The sequence below is a fragment of the Balaenoptera musculus genome, chromosome 7, assembly GCF_009873245.2.
Source record: "Balaenoptera musculus isolate JJ_BM4_2016_0621 chromosome 7, mBalMus1.pri.v3, whole genome shotgun sequence".
NCBI classification, from domain to species: domain Eukaryota; kingdom Metazoa; phylum Chordata; class Mammalia; order Artiodactyla; family Balaenopteridae; genus Balaenoptera; species Balaenoptera musculus.
Window position 1 is genome coordinate 102,422,903 of NC_045791.1, and position 23,296 is coordinate 102,446,198.

At 40.4% G+C, this 23,296-nt stretch overlaps 1 protein-coding gene across 2 annotated transcripts in view; it reads right to left on the reverse strand.

Annotated features, from left to right (window-relative positions):
* LOC118897683 (SPHK1 interactor, AKAP domain containing) overlaps positions 1–23,296 on the reverse strand; it is a 152,000-nt gene that overhangs the window by 8,778 nt on the left and 119,926 nt on the right. The window contains exons 6-11 of one of the 2 annotated variants that reach the window (XM_036856907.1): positions 21,598–21,853; positions 15,856–19,624; positions 6,228–6,413; positions 4,309–4,395; positions 2,089–2,141; positions 1,817–2,001 (exon numbers count right to left, since the gene is read on the reverse strand). In XM_036856907.1, coding sequence (XP_036712802.1) covers positions 1,817–2,001; positions 2,089–2,141; positions 4,309–4,395; positions 6,228–6,413; positions 15,856–19,624; positions 21,598–21,853 — 4,536 coding nt within the window. The remainder of the gene's footprint in view (positions 1–1,816; positions 2,002–2,088; positions 2,142–4,308; positions 4,396–6,227; positions 6,414–15,855; positions 19,625–21,597; positions 21,854–23,296) is intronic. The other variant, XM_036856908.1, reaches the window with a different exon arrangement.

Consider the following 23,296-nt stretch of genomic DNA (forward strand, 5'->3'; position numbering starts at 1 on the left):
GGCTGGGGATGTAGACATAGATACGCTGTTCTAATTACCATGTGCCTGAGCAAAAGGTAGAGGACCTTTAATTTCAGGCTGTTGGATTCTGGCAGTGAGGGTTAAAATGCAGTTACACATTTTAAAAAGTCTAGATTGTAACTCAGAGGCAATCTAACTTGAGAGAGACACACTACTGACAGGTATCTGTGGAGAAAGTGGGTTTCTACCACTAGGCTCAAATATCACTATCTGAGGACTCTCTCATGGACTAGCCTCTGAGTACTGAGTTGCTCATCAGTAAAAAAGGGACAATAATATCCATTCTGCTCTTTTCACAGCGTTGTTGAGAAACAAGTATAATGAGTATGTGGAAGTGACTATAAGACATTAAAAAATGCACAGTGGCAGTGATAGGCAGTATGCTAAAGCAGCTTCCAAGATTTTCTGCCCTAATCCTCAGTACCATGAATACGATGAGATAGTTATGCCCTTATTATGTTATCTTAAATGGCAAAAGGGATTCTTCAGTTAATTTTAAGTCAATCAAAAGGGAGGCTATCTGGTGAACCTAATCTAATCCAATGAACCCATTAAAAGCAGAGTTTTCTCTGGCTAGTGGCAGAAGAAGTAAGAGAGACTGACAGCATGAGAACATGAAGGGACTGTGTGACAAGAAATTGGGCAGCTTCTAGAAGCTGAGAGTGGACCTCAGCCAATAGTCAGCAAGGAAATGGAGACTTCAGTCCTACAACCACAAGGAACTCAGTTAAGACAACAACCCTAACAAGCTCGGAAGCTCATTTCTTTCTACAGTTTCCAGATAAGTGCCTAGCCAGGCTGACATGTTGATTTCTGCCTTGTAAGTCCCTCAGTAGAGAGCATGGAATTCACCCAAACTTCTGATGACAGAGCTGGGTATTGTTGTTTTAAGTTAGTAAATTTGTGACAGTTTGTTACACAGAAATAGAAAACCAATATAGTAACATTATTATTAATTTGAATTTTTAAAAAAACATACTTTTAAATTATGGAAAATTGAGCTTGAAGACATTGGTAGATGGGTTCTTGCTTTAATCTTAATAACTGAGATTCTACAACAGTAAGTGGTTGGTCTTAGAGAAAGGGAGTTAGAGCGAGAGTTGCTATTAATTTAGATGTTGGCTAGGGATCTATTTCTTAGCTTTATATTTCTAGGTGGAGAATAATAATGAGAAAGCCCATCCAATGCAAATCTGTCCCATAGGGAATTAAAAATGCCTTCTCTTTGATGCCATGCCATAGTTTAATTATCAGGGTGGCCTCACATTGCTGACTATTGGCTGAGGTCCACTCTCAGCTTCTAGAAGCTGCCCAATTTCTTGTCATGCTGTCCCTTCATGCTCTCATGGTGTCAGTCTCTCTTACTTCTGCCACTAGCCAGAGAAAACTCTCTGCTTTTAATGGGTTCATTGGATTAGATTAGGTTCACCAGATAGCCTCCCTTTTGATTGACTCAAAATTAACTGAAGAATCCCTTTTGCCTTTCCTTTTATTTAAATGAATGTTACAAAGAGGTTGGTTCCAGAGTGAGGAAACACACACAAAAATAAGACTCTTAGAAAAATATCCCGTATCCTCAATTTACTTTCTCATCATCAACAACTAGCTAAGACAAACTGATGGTCAAAGAATTATCATGATTATATTTATGCAGGTGGAAGGTTTCAAAGTTCTAATCACAATTTTAAGGTGAAAAGTCAAGGAAAAAATTTAAATGGGTTAACTGGGCATTTACTGAGTTTTAAGCAGGGATAAAACACAAAGCCTTATGATATACAAACAGGGAATACGGTACCTTTTCGATTCTGTTTTCTTGAGATTTCTTAAAGTAGATAGTGGAGATCCCGAGTTCAGAGGCAGCTATCCACTGCAGAGTGGCTCGAAGCTCAGTGTCAGGACATTCTGGCTCCAGGTCAAAGTTGATCACCAGCAGGCTCCCCTGGCGGCTGGCTGTTCCCACTGGCATTCCAGAGGCACGTTCTGAATACAGACACAACTGCCTTACTACACTTTCCATACGAAGATCACAGGCAAATTGTGTCTCAAAATTATGGGAACGTCGCTTACCCTCTATGTTTTCTGACTGTCCTTTAAGAATCTCGTTTTCTTCTACTAATTCACTTTGGGAGAAAACAACAGTATATGGTTGGTAATGTTTAGGAAGAGCAAGCTGTAAATGCTAGATGAGGTGATGGGTCTTATTGATCTAAAAGCTTCTGAAGTTTCATATATTTATTGTTTTTGTGGAATAAACTAAACAAATACCAGGGAAATACCAACGTGGCTATTACGTAGGACTACTGGGTCTGCAATGAATAACACCACCCCTAAAATAAAGGCTAGATAAACTGCATGGTTTTAGTTGGGATAATTGGTGTGGGAGACTCTGAGAGATGCAACCTTTTCTTCTTCTCAACCTCTCTTCCATAAATCTTCACAGGTTTGAACAGTCAAGGAAGGATTTTGTAGGTAACTAGATCAGATTTGAGGACTTATCCTTCTTCTATATTTGCTTGTCATTTACAGGACCATATATTTCCATCTTGAGACAATGATATTTTTCTATACTATGATAGCAACATAAACTTGCATTTTCATTTAGGAAAATATTTTTCTACCTATACTTGGTTCTTTGACCTGAAATAAGGGAAAAGACAATCACAAACTTTAGAACTTAAGAAGGGTGACAAAATATCTCAATTAGTTGAAAATTTTCTTTTTCTTTCTTTTTACTGGGAAGATGTAGTAGGCTGGGGGTGGTTTAGAACTAGATACTCATAATGGAAGTGAGGATTTCATTAAATATAGTCATGTTCAACATCTGAAGCGCTTTCACATAGTGAGTACTTATTAGGGAGACTTGTAAATAGTGAGTGGGAGGACTCAGTTAATGCTTTTAAAATAAGAGTATATGACCCAACAGCTGAAAGGAAGTGACCATCTTGGGAAGCCCATGGTTGTTCTGTATTTTTGTCTTGTCTAGAAATTAAACTGCAGGTGCTCTTAAAAATGTGTCTCTATGCGAGAGGATTCTCCCTTATATTCTCTGTTATTGCTGAGATCTGGCTAATTCCATTGTATTCCTGATGTCGAGAGAAAGTGTAATTGTTCTTTCATGAACACCTAATTATTTGTAGAAGAATGGCCAATTTCCCAAGGGTCTAGATTTTCTGCTAGATCTCTATCCAAGTGACATAAGTGAAATGACATATGGTACATACAATTTCTACTACTATGGAGCTGCAGGACGCTGATATGGGTAGAGGTGGTCTTGGTTTTCTCTATCTGTAGTCTGTGGGGTCCTAGGCTCATACTGGGGAGAAAGATGGACAAAATACCTAAACAAATGTTTCCTGTAGGAGAAAAATAAATTTACCCCAAAGTGTTTTTGTTTGTTTTGCCTCCTTTAAAAAGCAAAACAAACCCAAGATAATGTTTATGTTCATCTCTACCTGTGAATGATGGCTGTGTGGAACAATAAAGAATGCACTGCAACCTTTAATCATTGAGAAATATTCCCGCAGGCAGGATACCTGATTAAATAGTGAAATAAAAATGAATTAGCTATAGATAATAATTGAAAAAATAGATCAGGGGGCAACTTTAGTCCTATACTTCATTTTCATTTTTCTGAAATTTCAGAAATCTCCAAATAATAAGTCATAATGGTCAAAAATAAGTTTCAATTCATTTAATTTTCCAGGACAATCACAAACTCTAGATATAGTCCTGACCTCATGTTGCCCTCGCTTTGTGCACCATATTTTATGACACACATATTGTACTTTTTTCCCTTGGTCTTTTAGAAGGTCCTCATATTGTGGGGAGCAGATATAAAAATGACACCTTCCACCATGGTGCCATTTGGTATTAGACTCATTAGTGGCAATAATCCCAGGTGTCTACAAGTAAAGGAAAAGCCATTCACAATAATCTATTGAACAATAGTCTTTGCTGGTTGGCATAGTACAATTTAAATGGATTTTTGTTTCTCTGTGTCCAACTAGGTAAAATGACATATATGTCTGATTATATGGATAAGCTTTATCCAAAACGATTATATTATAGGGGGCAGATTTGAAATCCAGAAAGCAGGTGGTGGGAAGGGTGAGGCTACGGCAGGCCTGAGTTCTTACTCCAGTGACATGAAACCATGCATGTCTGGGAACCTCAGCAGGACAGACATGATGAAACCAGTGGTCAGGAACAACCTGAATGATCAAAATGGATTGCCAGATGGAATCGGAGTAGTGGTCTCACAATCACTGCATCTCAGTGGCTACTTACTTAATCATGGGAGAAGATGGCATGCTTTCCTGATAAATGTCCAGGTCCATAATGCCAAGACTGCTAGTGGCACTACTGTTGCCATTGCTGACAAAGCAAAAGTTTACATATTAATGCCAGTCTCCACCACCTGGCCACACTGCTGACACTGATGTTCTACCGTTCTAAGAGGTTCTTCCTTTGGTCCCCAGAAGAATACTGCTTAGTGTCTAGGACTCCTAAATTGATGTTTATTTTCGACCAAATCAGGGGAAAACACAACAAAAGACATTTTTGGCTCAAGCCAATCATCATCATCATCGTCATCAATGTTTCATAATTTCTGCAGCGGTCATACCTGGTGGATCACACCTAGTGGGTGACAATCGGCATGACTCCTTTCTTCCCCATCCTAGTGACAGTAAGGATGTTTATCCATCAGCAAGAGACTCCTTGGCTATACCTCCAGAGACTAAGATACTTCTGAGAATGCTGGCTGAGGGGGAAGATATGGGAACGCTTATCTGCCTACTTCTTGGCTTTTGACAGAAACCAGCGATGCATGTTCTCTTTTCCCTTTGCCATTCAGGGGATTTTTGTCAGGGATATTCCATAGGATATGCACTTGTCTCATTTTTTTCCTGAGGGACTACAGAATTTACAAGTACAAAGTTGGGCAATGCCAAAGTTTTATAACTCCTTTATCTTAAAATCTTTGAGAAGGAACAACACCTGATACTTTGTGTGTTGTAGAGAAGGAGGGATCACATATTGCAACATTTTTGTAGGATGCACAATCAACATATGGTCTAGTTACTAGCCTGGAATTTGTTTACTGAAACACAGAAGAGTTGAGCCCATTTTAGGTTCTGTCTGTACTTGCAAAATGGAATGCATCCAATTTCACCAAACTCACTATATTTCCTCATACCTTCTCTATTTTCCAGCGACGTCTCTTCCAAGTAAGGTTTTCAAAGGGTGAGTGCTGGGGTATCGTGTAATGGGACAGTCTTCCCTCAGGATTTCCATGAATAAGCAACTAAATCCCCTCATTTCAAATTCCTGTCTTGGTTTTCGTGTGGGGTACTGAATGTATTCACTGATTGAAATCTGATGACTCAAACATTGCTCTGGAGGTACTTAACTGTATAAACTTATGCTAAGTCCAGAGATTCAAATTCTCTTTGCTTTTTATCTCTATAGGATAACATTTCCCATCAGTTTTTGAAATTTTAGATAAATCATTTAACATGGTGAAATTTTCCTAAGTCTAAACAGACTGAACCGTCAGAAGTAAAATTTTCAAGGAGCCATACAGCCAGATGCATCGGAAGCCCATTTTCCAATTGGCCTTTCTGGAAAGTCTGTGGACTTGTTGGCCCATATCCAATAAGATTTTGGGTAGAAACGTGAAGATTCTTTTCATTCTCACTTCACAAAGGACTAGTTTTTAGTTTATGTCTCCTGATTGGCTCAGGTCCTCCCAAATCTGACCTCTCTTTAGCACCTCTCTAGCTTTTCTAGAGCAACAATATGGAGGGCAGGCAGAGAAAGGGGAGGAACAGTCTGGCCAAACAACACAGCACAGTGTGGAAACGCCTCATGTAAACCCAGCCTGTCTTGCATCTGAAATACAAATGAACCAGAAAGAAAGTATCAAACACACCAGGTGGAATAGCTGCTCTTATTTAAAAACTCACAGTTGTCATCATCGAATGCACTAGCTGGAGCTTGCAGAGAAGGGAACACACATGACTCTCAAGCTTGGCCAAGCTAATTGAAACCATAACTGGATATTAAGATAGCTCTCAGCACAAATTATGACGGGCAGTCTTTCCTTTTTGCGCTATTAGGGACCCTTGGCAGAGAATGACTAAAATGCATTTCTGGAATCTGTGTTGAGACCTGTTTCCCTGGTAAGTCATTTAAAGAGCAGGTACCTCATGGATCGCTCGCTGAGCTGCAGGAAGCTGCTGGTGTCATCTGGGTTGTCTTCCTCATTGACGAGCTGGGACCAGCTGTCTGTGCTCTCTCCACTGCTGCCGGGAGGGTTGGAGAACTCATCGGGGGCTCTGCCTTCTGTTGAGACTTCAGCCTCTGGTACATCTCTGGCATCAATGCTGTCGCTGTAGACCGTAAGATATTACTAAGAGTGCAGGCACAAGACTGACCTTTTCAGGGGAAAAGGTCAAAGTCAGAAGGGCAAAGATGGATAGCTGTTCAGTGGCTGATGAAATTGTTTGCATAATTTAAAAAATCAACTTGGAATTAATGAATACTTTCAATGAAAGCATTCTAGGGATTTTAAACATATAAAAGAAATCGGTAATCTATAAAACGGTTGAATGTGTAGCATGCGTTGATCAGTACACTGCATGCTCTGTTGAGCATGGATCTCCGCCATAGTGAGCAGAATGTCCTAGGACATAGATGGAATCTTCCTTTTAGGCTAATCCTCTGCTGATGCCCTAGGTCCCATTTTGCCTTTTCAGGATTACTCTCTACCAGCTTTCTTATTTCTTCATTTGATCTCTTTCTACTGACTCCCTCCGTTCATTTAAAAAACATGTTGAAGCAACCCGGCCTGCATACATAAGAATTATTGAAGGGCAGTGGTGTTTAAAATAAAGATACCCAGAGCATCCTTCCCCGGAGATTACGATTCAGGGCTTCTGCAGGAAGGCCCAGAAACCTGTATTTTAAACAACCACCCCGGGTGATTCTAAAGCAAGTTGTATGTGGACCATGCGGGGAGAACAACACCCAGCCCAGTTTTGGTGGTTTACCAAACCACTTTGCCATAAATGCCTCTATACATATTTTGCACTTGCAGCCACCTTTTTATTTATTTTTTACCCCATCCTCTCCCTCTGAAACCTCTGATTTATATCAGCATCACTTTTCTGGATGAGCACCTTTTTATATCAAGCATTTAACCCTTGATCTGACAAGCTTTTTTCTTTGAAACCTTTCCTCGTTGGCTTCCCATGAATTTCTGCCTTTCTGGACACTCCATGCCTAGAAACTGATTCTCTCTTTGTCCTTTAAACATAGTATAGCCAGCTCTGATTGATTCACTGCCCTCCTTTCCAGTCTGTCCCTAAGCAGTCTCATCTATTCTGCCTGTGAAAATAGCTTCCAAATCTGAGCTCCAGGCAGGGTCCCTCTTCCTGATTCTGGGGCTCTTTTCCTCAGTTGGTATTCTGAACATCTCCAGTCTGTCTCACTAACATCTCAGGATCAATCTATATAAAACAAATTCTAATTGCCCTCCCATCCTCTTTCTGTATTTCTTATTTCATTGACTTTTCTGAGTGTCTGGGCTTAAAATCTTGCAGAAAATTTCTGATTTCTCCTTGACCTTTACATTCAATCATTTGTTATGTTTTTCAGTTCCATCTCTAAAGTATCTCTCACATACTTATCTCTGTCTCTGTGCTCAGGTAGTTATGTTAATTTAGGTCTTCCTAAATCTCTAGAATTTAGATTTGGAAGGAACCTCACAGATTTCCTGTAGATTAGGATGCCAAAGCCCAGTGAGGTGGAATGATTTACCTTAAGTTACAACAAGAGTTGGTACCAGACATCGGATCTCAAGTTTTGAGACTCCTGGGCACTGAACCTTGACTTCTTGCCTGGACTATATTGTGTCGGCCTCCTAACAGTTCAGCCGCGACTATTCTTCCTCTTTCAAAACCTTCTTCACACATAAGCCAGGTTAATGTTAATTAATGTTCTCCAGGCATATCTTTGGCCTTTCTTGTCAAAAACCTTCAAGAACTTCCTAAAGCTAAACTCTTTCCTTCACGGTCTTCCCTTGCCTCTCCAGTTTTATCTGTCTGACTCTAGTTCATTACTGGGCAAAACCAGACTCTCTGCTGCTCCTCAGATGTGCCGTAAACTTCCTGCCTCTTGATCTTTGCCCCGTTGCTTCCTCTGACCAAATGCTGGAGACCAGGGTGCTTTGAGCACTGTTCCTGCAGTCCAGTGTTGTAGCTTCCACTTCTACCCCGTGTCGTCTGTTCAACTTGGACAAGTTAATAAAACTTTCCAAGAAAAATAAGAACACTAACCTCATAATGGTTTTTGGAAGAAATAAGCTAGAAAATAAAATCATTAATGCATTTATCTTAGTGCTTGCTATGTAAGTATATATTATTCTTTATTAGTAAATTATATAATTCATTAAGAATCATTAGTCTAATAACATTCTTTCCTGATCCTTGTTTCTTACCATTCCTTAGCCAAGATGCTCTCACCTCCCCGAAGTCATCCTTAATCTCCCTCCCTAAGGCCATCTCTCTCTTGAATGATCAAAGCAATTTGACTGTTTTTCTTTCTTTTCGGTAGCACTTGATGCTTCTTAGTTTGCAGTCTAGTGTATATACCATATATTATTAAGAGCTTTTATACTTTTTTATGTATTTGGGGTAGAGCTGTGAACACATTAAATATTTTTTAGATGAATATGTTATTGTTAAAATTGCCTAGCTTCATAAGTAGAACCATATTCAAATTTAGATAGCCCTACCTGTTAAGTCTTATGTGGAAAGATCTGAGAAAGATCTTTCTTGCAAGCTAACGGCATTCTGAATAACTACCGTATTGAGGTGTGGCAGTTTCTATCACACTCTACTGCTAACACTTGGTGAAAGCAGGTTTTTAATAAGCTTGACTTTCCATTTGTTTGCCTGGCACAGTGACACACACACACACACAAACACACACAAGTGCTCTGGATTAGAGATCAGACCATTTCTTTTCTCACAGAGCAGTTTGCATTCATTCTCTGTGCCCCAATTCCCTACTGCACACTGCACCTGTAGTGAGGTTTGCACCACAGGAGAGGAACCTCAAAATTATCATGCCTGGACACATCTGCCTCTCTTTTTCTCCAGGGAGAGAAGGGAGAGAGAGAGAGAGAGACGATGGAGGAGAGAGCACTTTGCTCTAGATTATAAACACATTCAAATCTTTTCTGCGGAGAGGAGGAGATGTCACTACCCTGGAACTTAATTAAATAGCTCCAGGGAAATGAATCACTGTATCTCTTTAGAAGTCTCTATCTTCAGGGTTAGTATTTGATCAACCTTCAGTCCAGGTGCCAGTGCTCTTTGCTCAGGAAGCCAAATGTACAGAAATGTGAACAGATTCATGGAAAATTTTCCCCATAGGCTCATCAAAAACAAATAGCATAAAAAAAAAACCAAAACAAAAAAACTAATAGCATAAAAAGAAGGACATTAATGTTTGCAAACAAAAAGCAAGAGTGTATTTCTCAGTTGACGATGAAAAATATGGTAAGTCGGTGAGTGGAGACTGGAATGCTTTCCTTGGCCCTTGTGCACTGGCTGTAGAGAGTAATGGCAGCTGCCGGTCCGCACTGAGAGCTGTCCTCAGGTTGGGAATTGCCTTGTCAGGGTTATACCCTCTCCCAGTGAGCACCCCAATGACCAGCTGACACAGAGATACAAAAGCCCACCCTTGCCTCAATTTGCACTAAACATGACAGACCATCCCAGCTTCAGGGTTTCCTATAGGATGCGCTGTGCCCTCAGGTGCAAACATATTTGGGGGGGACCATCTCCCTCTGTCCACTCTTGTCTTTCCTTCCTCCTTACCCATGTATGTACACTTTTCTCTGGCGAGCACTCCTTCACAAATTATATATATTTGCCTGAACTCTCCTTCTCGAGGTTTGTTCCCAGGAAATACAACTTAAGACACTTGATCACTTTTATGCAAAACACTTGATTGGTTACAGAAAGATCTACATAATTTTCCTCAATCTTAGAATTAGTACTGTTATCCTTTCTCCAAAATGGTTGTACTTTTTACATATTTGTTAAAATGAGTTCTAGTATAGAGTGTAGAGTTTCAAATGCATAATTTTTGGGGTGTGATTAAATATCCCCCTGATATGTGAATGAATTACATAGGTAATATCACACCAAATCTTGTCCCTAAGATTCCTTCTCAAAGCATCTGTACAGGTGCGGTTTTGACGTGTGGCTGTTTGTAGTGTGATCTGTTGCTAACATTTGGTGAAAAGAGATCTTTAATAAGCTTGATTTTTCTTTCAAAAATGTTGAGATTTTTCTAAATTGAGCAGGTAGAAAGGGGAAGAATGGATGTAGCCAAAGGAACATTCACTGAATTTAACTAAATTCAAATGAAAGATAAGTTAGTTCACTGATGACAAATAGAAACAATATACATATTCCCCAAAGTGGAAATGAGGCAAGTACTCAGCACAAAGGGGAGGGCTCCTAAACCATTTGTTTACTTGGTTAAAAAATAATTTCCTGGACTAATTCCTTACTGAATTAGGACCTTATGTTATTAAAAAAATTCATTATAGGGTATTTCTTACTAAATCAGAAGTTAAATCTCAGTGATTGACGTTAAACATCCAGCTTAAAAATGAATCTGTCAGTATATTTTATTTTATCTCAATTTCCCACTCTATTTACAGTAAATCTCATATCCCATGTCACATAACTAGGGATTCAGAATGAATAGTGATTATATCTAAAACACTAGTTTCCATTTTCTTTTGAGAGAAATTTATAGGTTTGTTCATCTTTCCCACACTGAACCAGGAGGAAACAGAAAATATAAACAGACCAATCACAAGCACTGAATTTGAGACTGTGATTAAAAATCTTCTAACAAACAAAAGCCCAGGACCAGATGGCTTCACAGGCGAATTCTATCAAACATTTAGAGAAGAGCTAACACCTATCCTTCTCAAATTCTTCCAAAATACAGCAGAGGGAGGAACACTCCCAAACTCATTCTACGAGGCCACCATCACCCTGAATCCAAAACCAGACAAAGATGTCACAAAGAAAGAAAACTACAGGCCAATATCACTGATGAACATAGATACAAAAATCCTCACCAAAATCCTAGCAAACAGAATCCAACAGCACATTAAAAGGATCATACACCATGATCAAGTGGGGTTTATCCCAGGAATGCAAGGATTCTTCAATATACGAATATCAGTCAATGTGATAAACCATATTAACAAACTGAAGGATAAAAACCATATGATCATCTCAATAGATGCAGAAAAGCTTTCGACAAAATTCAACACCCATTTATGATAAAAACCCTCCAGAAAGCAGGCATAGAGGGAACTTACCTCAACATAATAAAGGCCATATATGAAAAACCCACAGCCAACATCGTTTTCAGTGGTGAAAAACTGAAACCATTTCCACTAAGATCAGGAACAAGACAAAGTTGTCCACTCTCACCACTATTATTCAACATAGTTTTGGAAGTTTTAGCCACAGCAATCAGAGAAGAAAAAGAAATAAAAGGAATCCAAATCGGAAAAGAAGAAGTAAAGCTGTCCCTATTTGCAGATGACATGATACTATACATAGAGAATCCTAAAGATGCTACCAGAAAAGTACCAGAGCTAATCAATGAACTTGGTAAAGCAGCAGGATACAAAATTAATGCACAGAAATTGCACAGAAAAATCTGTGCATTTTCTGTGCAGAAATGCACAGAAAAATCTGAAAGAGAAATTAAGGAAACACTCCCATTTACCATTGTAACAGAAAGAATAAAATACCTAGGAATAAACCTACCTAAGGAGACAGAAGACCTGTATGCAGAAAACTATAAGACACTGATGAAAGAAATTAAAGCTGATACAAACAGATGGAGAGATATACCATGTTGTTGGATTGGAAGAATTAATATTGTGAAAATGACTATAATACCCAAAGCAATCAACAGATACAATGCAATCCCTATCAAACTACCAATGGCATTTTTCACAGAACTAGAACAAAAAATTTCACAATTTGTATGGAAACACAAAAGACCCCGAATAGCCAAAGCAATCTTGAGAAAGAAAAATGGAGCTGGAGGAATCAGGCTCCCTGACTTCAGACTATACTACAAAGCTGCAGTAATCAAGACAGTAGAGTGCTGGCACAAAAACAGAAATATAGATCAATGGAACAGGATAGAAAGCCCAGAGATAAACCCACGCACATATGGTCACCTTACTTTTGATAAAGGAGGCAAGAATATACAATGGAGAAAAGACAACCTTTTCAATAAGTGGTGCTGGGAAAATTGGACCGCTACATGTAAAAGAATGAAATTAGAACACTCCCTAACACTATACACAAAAATAAACTCAAAATGGATTAAAGACCTAAATGTAAGGCCAGACACTATCAAACTCTTAGAGGAAAACATAGGCAGAACACTCCATGACATAAATCACAGCAAGATCCTTTTGACCCACCTCCTAGAACAATGGATTTTATTGTCTTTCTTTAAAGACTATTGGACTCGTTCTAGGTTAAATTAGCTTCAGTTCAGCCTGATTTTTCAATGCTTCTCTTCAAGTTTTGTTAGGGCAAGTTTAGATCAGTTTTTATTTTTCAGGGATAGTTTAGCCCTAATTCTATCGTATGATTTCTTTCAGGGTCTCTGCTAAATCCTGCATATGTTTAACATGGTTTCTCCACTGTGGCTGGTTGGAACTAAACTTTTCCTAGTCCTGTGTGAGCGTGTGGCATTGTTTAGCTTACAGCTTTCTAGCTTCATGGGGTTTCACCTAACATGCATGGCTTAGGGTTCAGTAACAGACTCGAGGGGATCCCTCTACAGACTTCTGGAGTTCTTTCTCTGAGAGTGCCCTCCAATCTCTGAAGTTTCAACTGAGTGACCATTGAGTTCTGCTCAAATTTGTCCTCTTTGTACTTCTGTCTGAAAAGGGAATCCAGGCAGAAAGTTGGACTATTATAAAGCTCACCATGTTTGTTTTCCTTATCTCAGAATGCTGCTTGTTGTGAAATGTCTGACAACAGTTGTTTCATATATTTTGTCCACTTTTCTAGTTATTTACAGAGGGAGAACAAGTTCAGCTTCAGTTACTCCATCATGGGTGGAAACAGTAGTCCTTTCACATTTATCTTTTATAGTTTTCTCTGCAGGTATGCCATTCAAGTTTTGATTCCAATAATCTAATTTTAAATAATTATGTTTATATCTAGCAATGTTTAATTTCAATGATTATACTTATCTCTTGTAGTAATTAACTGACTTTTAACTCTACCTCATTCTATTTTGATTGCAGTTTTTCCCACTCCTGTTTTGTATACCTTAATTTTTCAAATATTTAAAATATGTTATATTCTGTATCTGAGCATCCCCACGTCTGCAATCTTTGCTAGCGATAACTTTACTTTGATATTTGTGAGTCTTGCTTATAGTGCCTTGATTCCTGTGTATCTTGAAATTTGAAGTTCTGAGCCCATATTTGATAGGCATTATCTATCGAAATCCTTTGAGACTTGGGATTAAATATCAAGAGATTTATTTTTGCCTCTGCTAAGGTCTCACAGTGTTGTTAACCTAAGATTGCTTTAAGGTAATTTACCAGTTTGTGGTTTCCTACATCACACAGATGGTGCAAATTAGAACCCCAAACATGCATTAAGGCAAGCTGTGTTTATAAATTCTCAGGGGAATTTCTCTTCTACGCTGAGCTCTACTCACAAAGATATGTTTTCTTATCATGTCCTTTTTCTGGTGGGTGGACTAGTTTCTAGCTAGAACACCATAATGCTAGAGACACAAGTCCTTCAATTCAATTCTTCATTTCGCCGGCACCCTTTCTCTCTTCCTTTAGGTCTCGTCTCAAATGCCAACATCCTGTCTTAAGTGGCCACTTCCCCCAAAAGGTAACTCTCTACCACATTACTCTTTTTATTCTCCTCTCATCACACTCTACATCACACACGTTTTCCAAAGGGTTTTTCCATGCATCTTGTCTGTCTCTCGCACTGGTGTGTAGGAGCCATGGAAACAGACACTAAATCTCTATTTTCTTCTGTGCTTGCAGCCCCAAGGGCAGTGTGTATCACAGGTGAGCATGCAAATATTTGTTGGATGAATAATTATTTTTCTTGAAGCAAATATAAATGAATACACGACATAAAATATATTTCTAAAAAAATTACGTTAGGTCAGTGAGTGCAACAACATGTGAATGCTCAAAATTCTCAGTTTGGTGTTTATACCTTGTGGTCTCAAATTATCAAAAAGTTAGGTAATTGCTTTTCAAAAATCTCAGAGAAGGTGGCTGAATTAAGAACACATCGCTGCTCACCAGTAGGATAATATTTTCCCCCAAATCAAGAACTGGGTTATCCTAAGTCACCCTTAAGCTCTTTATAATTGATATAATTTGGTACCTGGACAAATGTGCTAGCCTAAAATACAATAGGTATTTCTATTTGGGCCTGCCATGATGAATTCTGAATTCTGTTTCAAATAACAAAAAAATAAAAAAGTAAGAATGTGATTTTTATTTCATCATGTTGACATTTTATGAAGTTTTTAGTAAGAATTATGAAAATGTCCCTCAGAGAATAGCCTAAAAATATCTTCAGGACATGACACCTCCCCACTTCCAAACAATCAAGAGTGCCTGTATCATTTCCCTCCCTCTTGTGTATAAGAGGGTAGGAAGTCTTTCACAGGGAATTGAGCTCCATGTTTAGCTATTTTGACATGTCAAATCCCCTGATAACAACTCTGAGATTAGAAAATGTGATCTAAATGGAACTAATTTCCCCTTTTGCAAATCCTGAGAATTCTCTAGTTTTAATAAAATTCTCACACTGTTCATAACAGGTTTCTCTTGGGAAAAAGATCTCCTGGAATAAAGGCAACCATATACCTTAACCCCCAAACAACAACAACCATAAAGTAAACATTTATTGAGTGTTTGTAATGGCCTAGGCACTGAGGTAAGGGCTTGTGTACATTTCTTTATTTAAACCTTAAGAATCTTCTTATGATGTAATTATTACTATTATTCCCCCTCACAACAGGTGAGTAAACTGAGGCAGAGATAAGTAAAATTGCTTAGAGTGATGGTTTCAAGGTTATTTAGTGGAGATCATGTTCCATAACAATTCTTTATATTGCTCCACAAAGAAAAATATACTCAATACTTAGTCCTTATGTTTTGGAAAAGATTCAGCTCTCAAATTTCTAAGGCTGGTGATGTTGTTTTGCACTTATGCTACCATGGTATACCATGCATCTAAAGGGCCAGCACTGTGGGACATGGTGTCCTTGCAAAAGACCTTTAGAATAAGACGAAAAAGAAAAACTTGAGAGACCCTGGAGAAAAATGATACCAAAATATTTAATGTCAGATTCCAATATTAAAATATATTTACATTTAACTGTTTTCAAATGCACAAGTTGATGTAATTTTCTTCTTTTGCTTGAAAACTGCTATGAATTAATTTCAGAAGTTAGCATTCTATGGGAGATTAATTGTAATGGGGAGAATGATACCTCATTTCTTCTGTTATATATATAAATCGAATTTGTTTTAGAGATTTAAAAAAAAAGTTCCATCTTTCTAAGTGCATAGTAACCCAGGGAGGTCAATCACTATCTCAGAAATTCAGTTCTTGTGTCAGTAAGTCCCTAAGATTTAGAATAAATACTAATTAAGATGCAAACTCCAGTCCCATGCACCCTATCTCGTCTAAAAGGTCATTGACTCACCTAGGGTTTTGGCAGGAACTCACAGTAGTGTCTCCACCCCTCGCCACATGTGGGACCTTTTCTTCTTTCAAGCACTCTTCTGCTTCCTCTAGGGGGCTGCGTTTGGAAAGGACGTGTTCAGGTTCTCCAACACATTCTTCCCTCTGATCTGTTTCGATCTGAATTAAAGGCACTTCCCTTGAGCAAAGTGATTGCCTGGTGTGGCTTAGAAGGACAGCATCCTGGCACGAGGACTTTTCCTTTCTAGAATCTAAACTGTTGTGGTTTGCAAGAGGCGCAGCTTTGCTTGGAGACGACATTGGGGGATGTTTGTTTTCAGTAATGGAGTTTTTCCTTGGGTAATCAACAGACTCCTGAACAAGCCGAGCTGGCCCACTTTGCACTCTGCTCGAAGCCAATCTGCTCGCACTCTCCTCCACCTGCAAGGAAGAGCCACCGGAAGCAGGCTCAGCATCAGCTGCCCGGGCGTCGTCCACTATAATTTTGTTCTTCCGCATGAGGGCTTCGATTGAGTTTGCCCACGTCTCGTGAATTAACATGTTTGTGATCTGGTCGGCCCCACCTCTCCGATACAAGCAAGAGTCAGATTTGCAGAGACCCGACGAGGAAGCGCTACCGACCTGCTGCACGCTGAGGAAATCTTGCTGGCTGTTTTGAGCAAAGCCATCTAAGGAGTTGGCTTTGATGGGCACATTCACCATCAGCCTGGCGCCCAGGGATCTGCTGTTGGGCATGGATGACTGTCTGTAACACACCGGGGATCGCAGAGAAGGCGACAGCAAGCCAGTCGTCCAGTCCTGGCTGCTTCGTCCGGAGGAGGCGCCGTCTTTGCTCTCTCGTTCAATGTCCCTCAACATGTACCTGTAGAACTCCTCGGTGATGCTTTCGGTGCTGGATTGCTTTGAGGAACAGCTTGGCCTCACACTGAGGTGGTCATTTTTCCGGCAGGCCTGTTGCATAGCTGAGTTCAGAATACTGCTGGCATTCTTGCCTGCGTAGTAATCCAGCAGTAACTCAAACCCTCTTCCTTCATTTTCCATCTGGTTCACCATGAACCTGGAAAACTCATCCGTGATGCTCTCACAGCTCGACTGCTTGGACACGGAGCTGGCCCTGCTAGCTGGCTGGCTTAGGGTACTGGCTAAACCCAGGCTATTCACATACGCCCTGGCGTTGGGGTCCTCCTCTGGAATGCTCTCACAGCTGGAGGCCTTCAGCCGGCTCCACCTGTCTCCACTGAGTAACCGACTCCGAGGGTAGCTCTGGGCTTGCCAGACACCGTCCACCATACAGAACTCTGTGAGGTTCATGATCTTGGCCGCCACTTCGTCTGCAAAATTATTTACAGAATCTGGGACGTCCTCAAGGTTCATCGACTCGTCCACAACCCTGTTCATCAGCTTCTCTTTAAGCTCCGGGTGCTCATCTGTTTTCCTCTTGATCTCGCTGAGTCGCGGTGGCTTGTGTTTCCTCACAGGGGCCCCACCGGCCTGGCTCTCTTTCTTCCTCTTCAAGGGTCGGCAGGATACGTTGGGGGTAACCAGAAACTCATTCCCTCTTTTCCATGCACAGAACCAGGGTTGTTTTCCTTTGGAGTTGTCAAGGCAAATCGCTGCTATTTCAGTTGCCATGGAAACAATGGTCTCTGCTAATTCTTCTGCAAAGTCTGCAATGCAGTATATGTCTGGGTGTTTTGCCGGTAGCGTGGATTGAGCAGGAAGCAGCAAATCATTCCCTAACAAAGACAGGTTAGCTTGAACTTCATTGTTTAGAGGTGAGGCACAATTGTACTTTTCTTGAGCATTTGGATTGATGCTGTCCTCAGCGTCCTGGGAACTGATGTACTTGCCAACGGTTGGTGTCATTTCTTCCTCTGAAGGGGCTCTGCATTCACTCTCATTGTGACTGGATTGTTGATGAGGGTTTTTTGTATCCTCTCCCACCATTCCTTTCAGATATATTTCCTTGGGGGCTGTTTTAACAGACACTCTGGGAATACAGGACAATTCAGATTGCAGTGGGGGGTTCTGGGAGAGGCCGGGCTTCTCTGGGCCCTTGCTATCTTGCTTTGCATGCTCATCGTCTACAAGATCATTGATAACAAGGCTGGTGCTATGCAGGTTGCTAAGAGGATGGCTGCTGGAGTAGTCAGTGGCTTTTGTCCATGCTTGACAAGTGGCCTGATTAGTTGGCTGGAAGTCTAGTTCGGTTTCCCTCCATCTGATGGTCTCCTTAGAAAGGATGGTGGGATGTTCACCAAGCTGTACAAGGTGGCTTATCTTCTTGAAAGTGAAGCATATCACACTGAAGAGCAGCTGATTTGTACTTTCCATTAAGGTGTCCAGGGTTTCAGATGAGTGCCTGCCATCGTTGGGGTCGATTATTTTATTTTTCTGGTGAACTTCATCAATGGAATGCTTCAGGATAACATTGGACAGGGTCTGTGCCAGTTCATTCCCAAGGACATTTTCTGAGCACAGGGTCTGAGGCTTTGAAACAGTTTCTACGATTCTCCTATTCATTGATTCCATGAGGTCTCCAATGCTGCTGTAGGCATTAGGTCTCGTTAAGACCAGAGTGGCCTCCTTGAGCAATGCCTCTGCAATGACTTCATTCCCCAGCTCCATGCTCTTCCCGGTCACTGAACCACAAAGTGGGGGCACTGCTGCAGAAACCTCAGCTGCAGACAAGAAGCCACTTGAAGCCACAGGGCACTTCACCTCTCCTGTTTCACCCACGCCACAGACAGCAACAGCACTTGCCACCTGAGTCATGCCACACAGAGCAGATGGAAAGGAATATTTGCTGATGGAGTGTTCCTTGAATACTTGAGATGACTGAGCTTGCACTGCTTCATTTCCTCCCAGTGGATGGTTTGAAACCAGGGATTCTTGCTCCATTTTGAATCTTTCTGTGGCCTGTGGACTGGAAATGGTTCCAATCACAGTGGCTGCACAGGCTAATGCTACTTCTAGAGCACTCTGGGGGTGTTTGCTGGAGTTCTCTCCAGAGAGGATGCCTGAAGTTTCAAGTGAGGCTTCTGTCTTGGGCCACGAGGAGATACCTGGCTCAGGGCCAGCATCGCTGCCTTCTGGACTCTCAACAATGACAATTTGGGGGAGCTCATTCCATGACCGAGGGACCCCGATATCTTCTGTGGAGCAACCACTGGCGAGCAGCGCACTTCCTACAGAAACACTGACTGCAGATTCCTGGGGTAGGGTAGGCTGAGACTGAGATAATCGAATAAATGCATCTTGCAGCACAGATTCTGCTAAATTCGTAGCATACTCGCCGGTTGTGGCTTCTCCATCTTTTATGGGAAGAATGGAGTTTGTGCCATCTTCATGGTCTCCTGGGTCTAAACTGATGTCATGCTCAGAGAAAGTACCACATGCAGAATGTCCATCTCTCTTAACCATCCCTGAGAAATAAGCATTGCCTGGAATACATAGTGCCTGTGATTTTCCCTCTTGACCTTTAAAATTTTCTGAATAATAATAACTTGTGGTTGGCTTATCATTCCCCACAACTTCACCTTTCCACTCTGATGGCTTGGTTGAGGGATCTAGACTCTGCAAACCTGTATCTTCTGCCACTTTTCCCAGAGATCCTTCTGTTTTAATCAACAGTGTATGATATTTGCTAACATATTTATCTTCCAAAGCATAAAGTAACTTTTCCTTTTTGTAATTCCATTCCTCCTGAGTGGCTTCCTTTGGCTTTTTATTTTCCAAAACATTGTCTGAGACATTTATATTTTCATAACCTAGTGAAGAGAAAATGAGGGCCATGATTACTTTTTATTTATTTATTTATTTTCTTTTTTAAGACTTCATTTTTTTAAGAGCAGTTTTAGGTTAAAATTGAGACAATATACAGAGATTTCTCATATATCCCCTGCCTCCACATGTGTATAGATTTCTCTATTATGAACTTCTGCCGTAAGAGTGGTACATTTGTTACAATTGAAAAACCCATAATAACACATCGTAATCACCCAGAGTCCACACTTACCTTAGGGTTCATTCTTGGTGTTGTACATTCTATGGGTTTAGACATGTGTAATGGCATATATCCGTCACTATGGTATTGTACTAGTTTCACTGGCCAAAAAATCCTCTGCGCTCCACCTATTCAGCCCTTCAACTACCATCTGCACCCTTGCCAAACTCCTGGCAACCACCGATCTTTTTTACTGTATCCATAGTTTTGCTTTTTCTGGAATACAGGCTTTTCAGGTTGGCTTATTTCATTTACTAATATGCATTTAATTTTCCTTCCTATCTTTTCATGAATAGCTTGTTTCTTTTAAGTGCTGTATAATATACCCGCTATTACATTTTAGGTAGCAGGTTTCCACGAGTCTAAAATAACATTTAATTCCTAAAGATGCCTTAAAGAATCAGGTATCTTTTTTTTTTTTTAATAGCATTTTGAATGTTTCTTTAAGAAAAATGAATCCGAGAAGTCTTTTGAGTTTCATTGTGGACTGCCGCTCAACAAAATGGCTTTCAATGCGGGGTACGAATGCAAGTGCTAGCTAGAGTGCGGGAGGGCATTTGGGAGCTGAGGGCTGGTCACCATGTTTCAGGGAGAAAGTAACACAGACAATTGTGTCTTGAAGCTTCCCAGTGGGTACAGGAGGAGAAGGGAGGATGTTCAGGTCACCTAAATCATGGCCTTGTTGAAAGAGTTATCCTGAAGTTGGCACAGGATTTGCCCCAAGGACAGTGGTGACAGCATCTGGGGTATCCCTTCCTCTGTGGGGAAGAGTAACCCATTGTTCACTGAGCTACAGACGTAGATGTAGAGAACGGACCTGTGGACACGGAGGGGAAGGGGAGGGTAGGACGAATTGAGAGATTAGGATTGACATATATACACAACCATGTGTAAAATAGATAGCTAGTGGGAACATGCTATAAAGCACAGGAAGCTCAGCTCGGTGCTCTGTGATGAGCTAGATGGGTGGGATGGGGTGGGTGGGATGGGGTGGGTGGAAGGGAGGTCCAAGAGGGAGGGGATATATGTATACATATAGCTGAGTCACTTCATCGTACCGCAGAAACCGACACAACATTGTAAAGCAATTATACTCCAATTAAAAAAAAAAGAATGAATAAATGAAAGCTAAGCACTTTCCTGGGTTATTTCCCTCTGTCCTGACAACAATAATAGTTAAATATAATAAATATGTATGGTTAAATAATATATACAACAAACATATATGGTTAAATATAATAAATATAATAGTGCTAGGAGCACTGCTATACTCCCAAATTGTGGACAAGGAAACTGGGGCTCAAAAAGACTGGATAACTGGCCCCAGGTTTCACAGCCTCAAAGAGGCAGTGCTAGGACTCAGGTCAATCTAACTCAGTTTCAACTAACACATGGCTTTAATGGAAAACTTAGGGACGTTAACTTTCCTCCAAGTGAGAGTCTCCATCTCTTGGCAGGCAGGAGGATTTTATTTTAAAACACATAGATTTCTTTCTGCATCCCTAAGGCATCTTTAGGGAGAATGGGGCCATCTAACCATTAAATCTGTTAAAGTGCCTCCGTCAGCATCCCCACTAGTGTTTTCTTATTCTCTCTCCCTCTTTAAACTCCTTAAGTGAAGATTGTGATGTGTCAGCCAAACTGATGTGGCCTGAAACTTTTCTGAAATTTAACCCAGACATTTTGATAGGGTGACTAATTTCAGGATGCACATTGGTTTTGTTGGAAAGTCCTCACCGTTCCTGCATTCTTCCACCTCACTTTCCTCCTCCAAGTGCTCGGATGCGGTGAGAAAGTCTTCTTCAATTGAAGACAAGGAACAATTTGTGTCATCCTCCACTTTTAAGACGTTTGTTCCCAGGTGGAGCTGCCGCTCCTGCACCAGTTCCAGACCAATCAAAAATTTGTTGATTTCAAAGATGATGCAGTTGGTACTGTTTGGTCTGTTCCCTCTTGCACACTGGACCAAGCAGATATCTGACAACCAAGGACACTAAAAGCAGAGAGACAAAAAGGCATTTGTTAAAAGAGAAAATATAAAACCATTCCCTCTGACCTTTCTTCTTCTATCAATCCCTCCTGTTAGAAGGAATGGGGACCTTTAAAATATTTGGAATATTTTCTGAGCTTTTATTGATGAACTGCTTGAAAACAATTCAAGTGGTGCTTGGGAACACAGGGTACCCAGGAAAAAGTTTGACTTAGTGGAAAATAGACTAATTATATCACATATTTTTGTTCTCTCCTGTTGAAGCAAAAATTGCCCTGGGCAACATTTACCAGGCACTGAAGACCTTATTCAAAGTTATTAAAATAGGAGAGAGAGGCCAGAACTGAGTTGGACCACAACTCCACTGAAACAAAAGGCAATTGGGTTTTTAAGAGCTGGCATGGGAGGATTGACATCCTTCTGTGTTCGGTAAGGAAAAGTAAACTTTCTTGTATCTTCATGGCTGGAAGTAGTCTTGCAAATTGGAGCAAAGTACCTGCAGAAGTTAGGCTCCCACCTTTCCACAGAGACAAGGACACTAGCTTCGCTGATGGTTACATTTCAAAGAGATGGGTCCTAGGTCCTTCAGAAAGACATTCTTGGGTTGTAAAACTGGCAAAAGGCTTTTAAAACAATTTACATCTCAATGGGGCAGAGAAACAATTTATAATGATAAGTTTTCTAAAGTAAATGTTCTGAGAAAAGGGAGGTTTAGGGCCTGGAGTCAGGAGGAAGGCTGTCTAAAGTTTAATCAAGCTGAGGGGAAAGTTAAGGCTGTCTTGGACACCCCTCTTGATTAAGTTGAATCCCACGTTCTCAGATCAATATCTTTTTCTGCCTTGGTGATATTCAGTACAACCTCTGCCAGTATTTCAGACGGATAGCGAGTATTTTCTCAATTACAGTTAAACTTTATAATTTGTATTGTTCATTTGAAGAAGTAGTCAAAATGAGATTTAAAGAAATCCCCTGGAAGTGAACGAATTCTGTCTAAAGGATGGGCATATGGGGACAGCAGTGAAGGAGGTCAAGTCATTGGCTGGTGTCCCACCGAGACCTGTTAATTCTGTTCAGTTCCAGGGTTACAGACCATCTCCCTATTCTCTGCTACACATTTTCACTATTCATAGTATTATTCATTAGAATAGCAGTAAAAAAAAGTTTCAATTGCCCACGCACAGATTACTAGTAAATCACAGACATATCTTGTGCGTTGGGGTTTTCATTTTTGTAAGAGGAACAATATGCTGATTTATAGTAATTTTTAAGAGAAAATTATTTGAATGGAAACAACAGTTAGTGGACAAAGGGAAGAAAAATAAACTTATCTCAAATGGAATTCAAAATGTCTGGGAATACTTTATGTCTAAATGGGATTATTTAAAACATGCTGACTGTGCTTGGAGTTACTGAGGTCTCATCCTAGTTAACTTGACATTTTAGAAT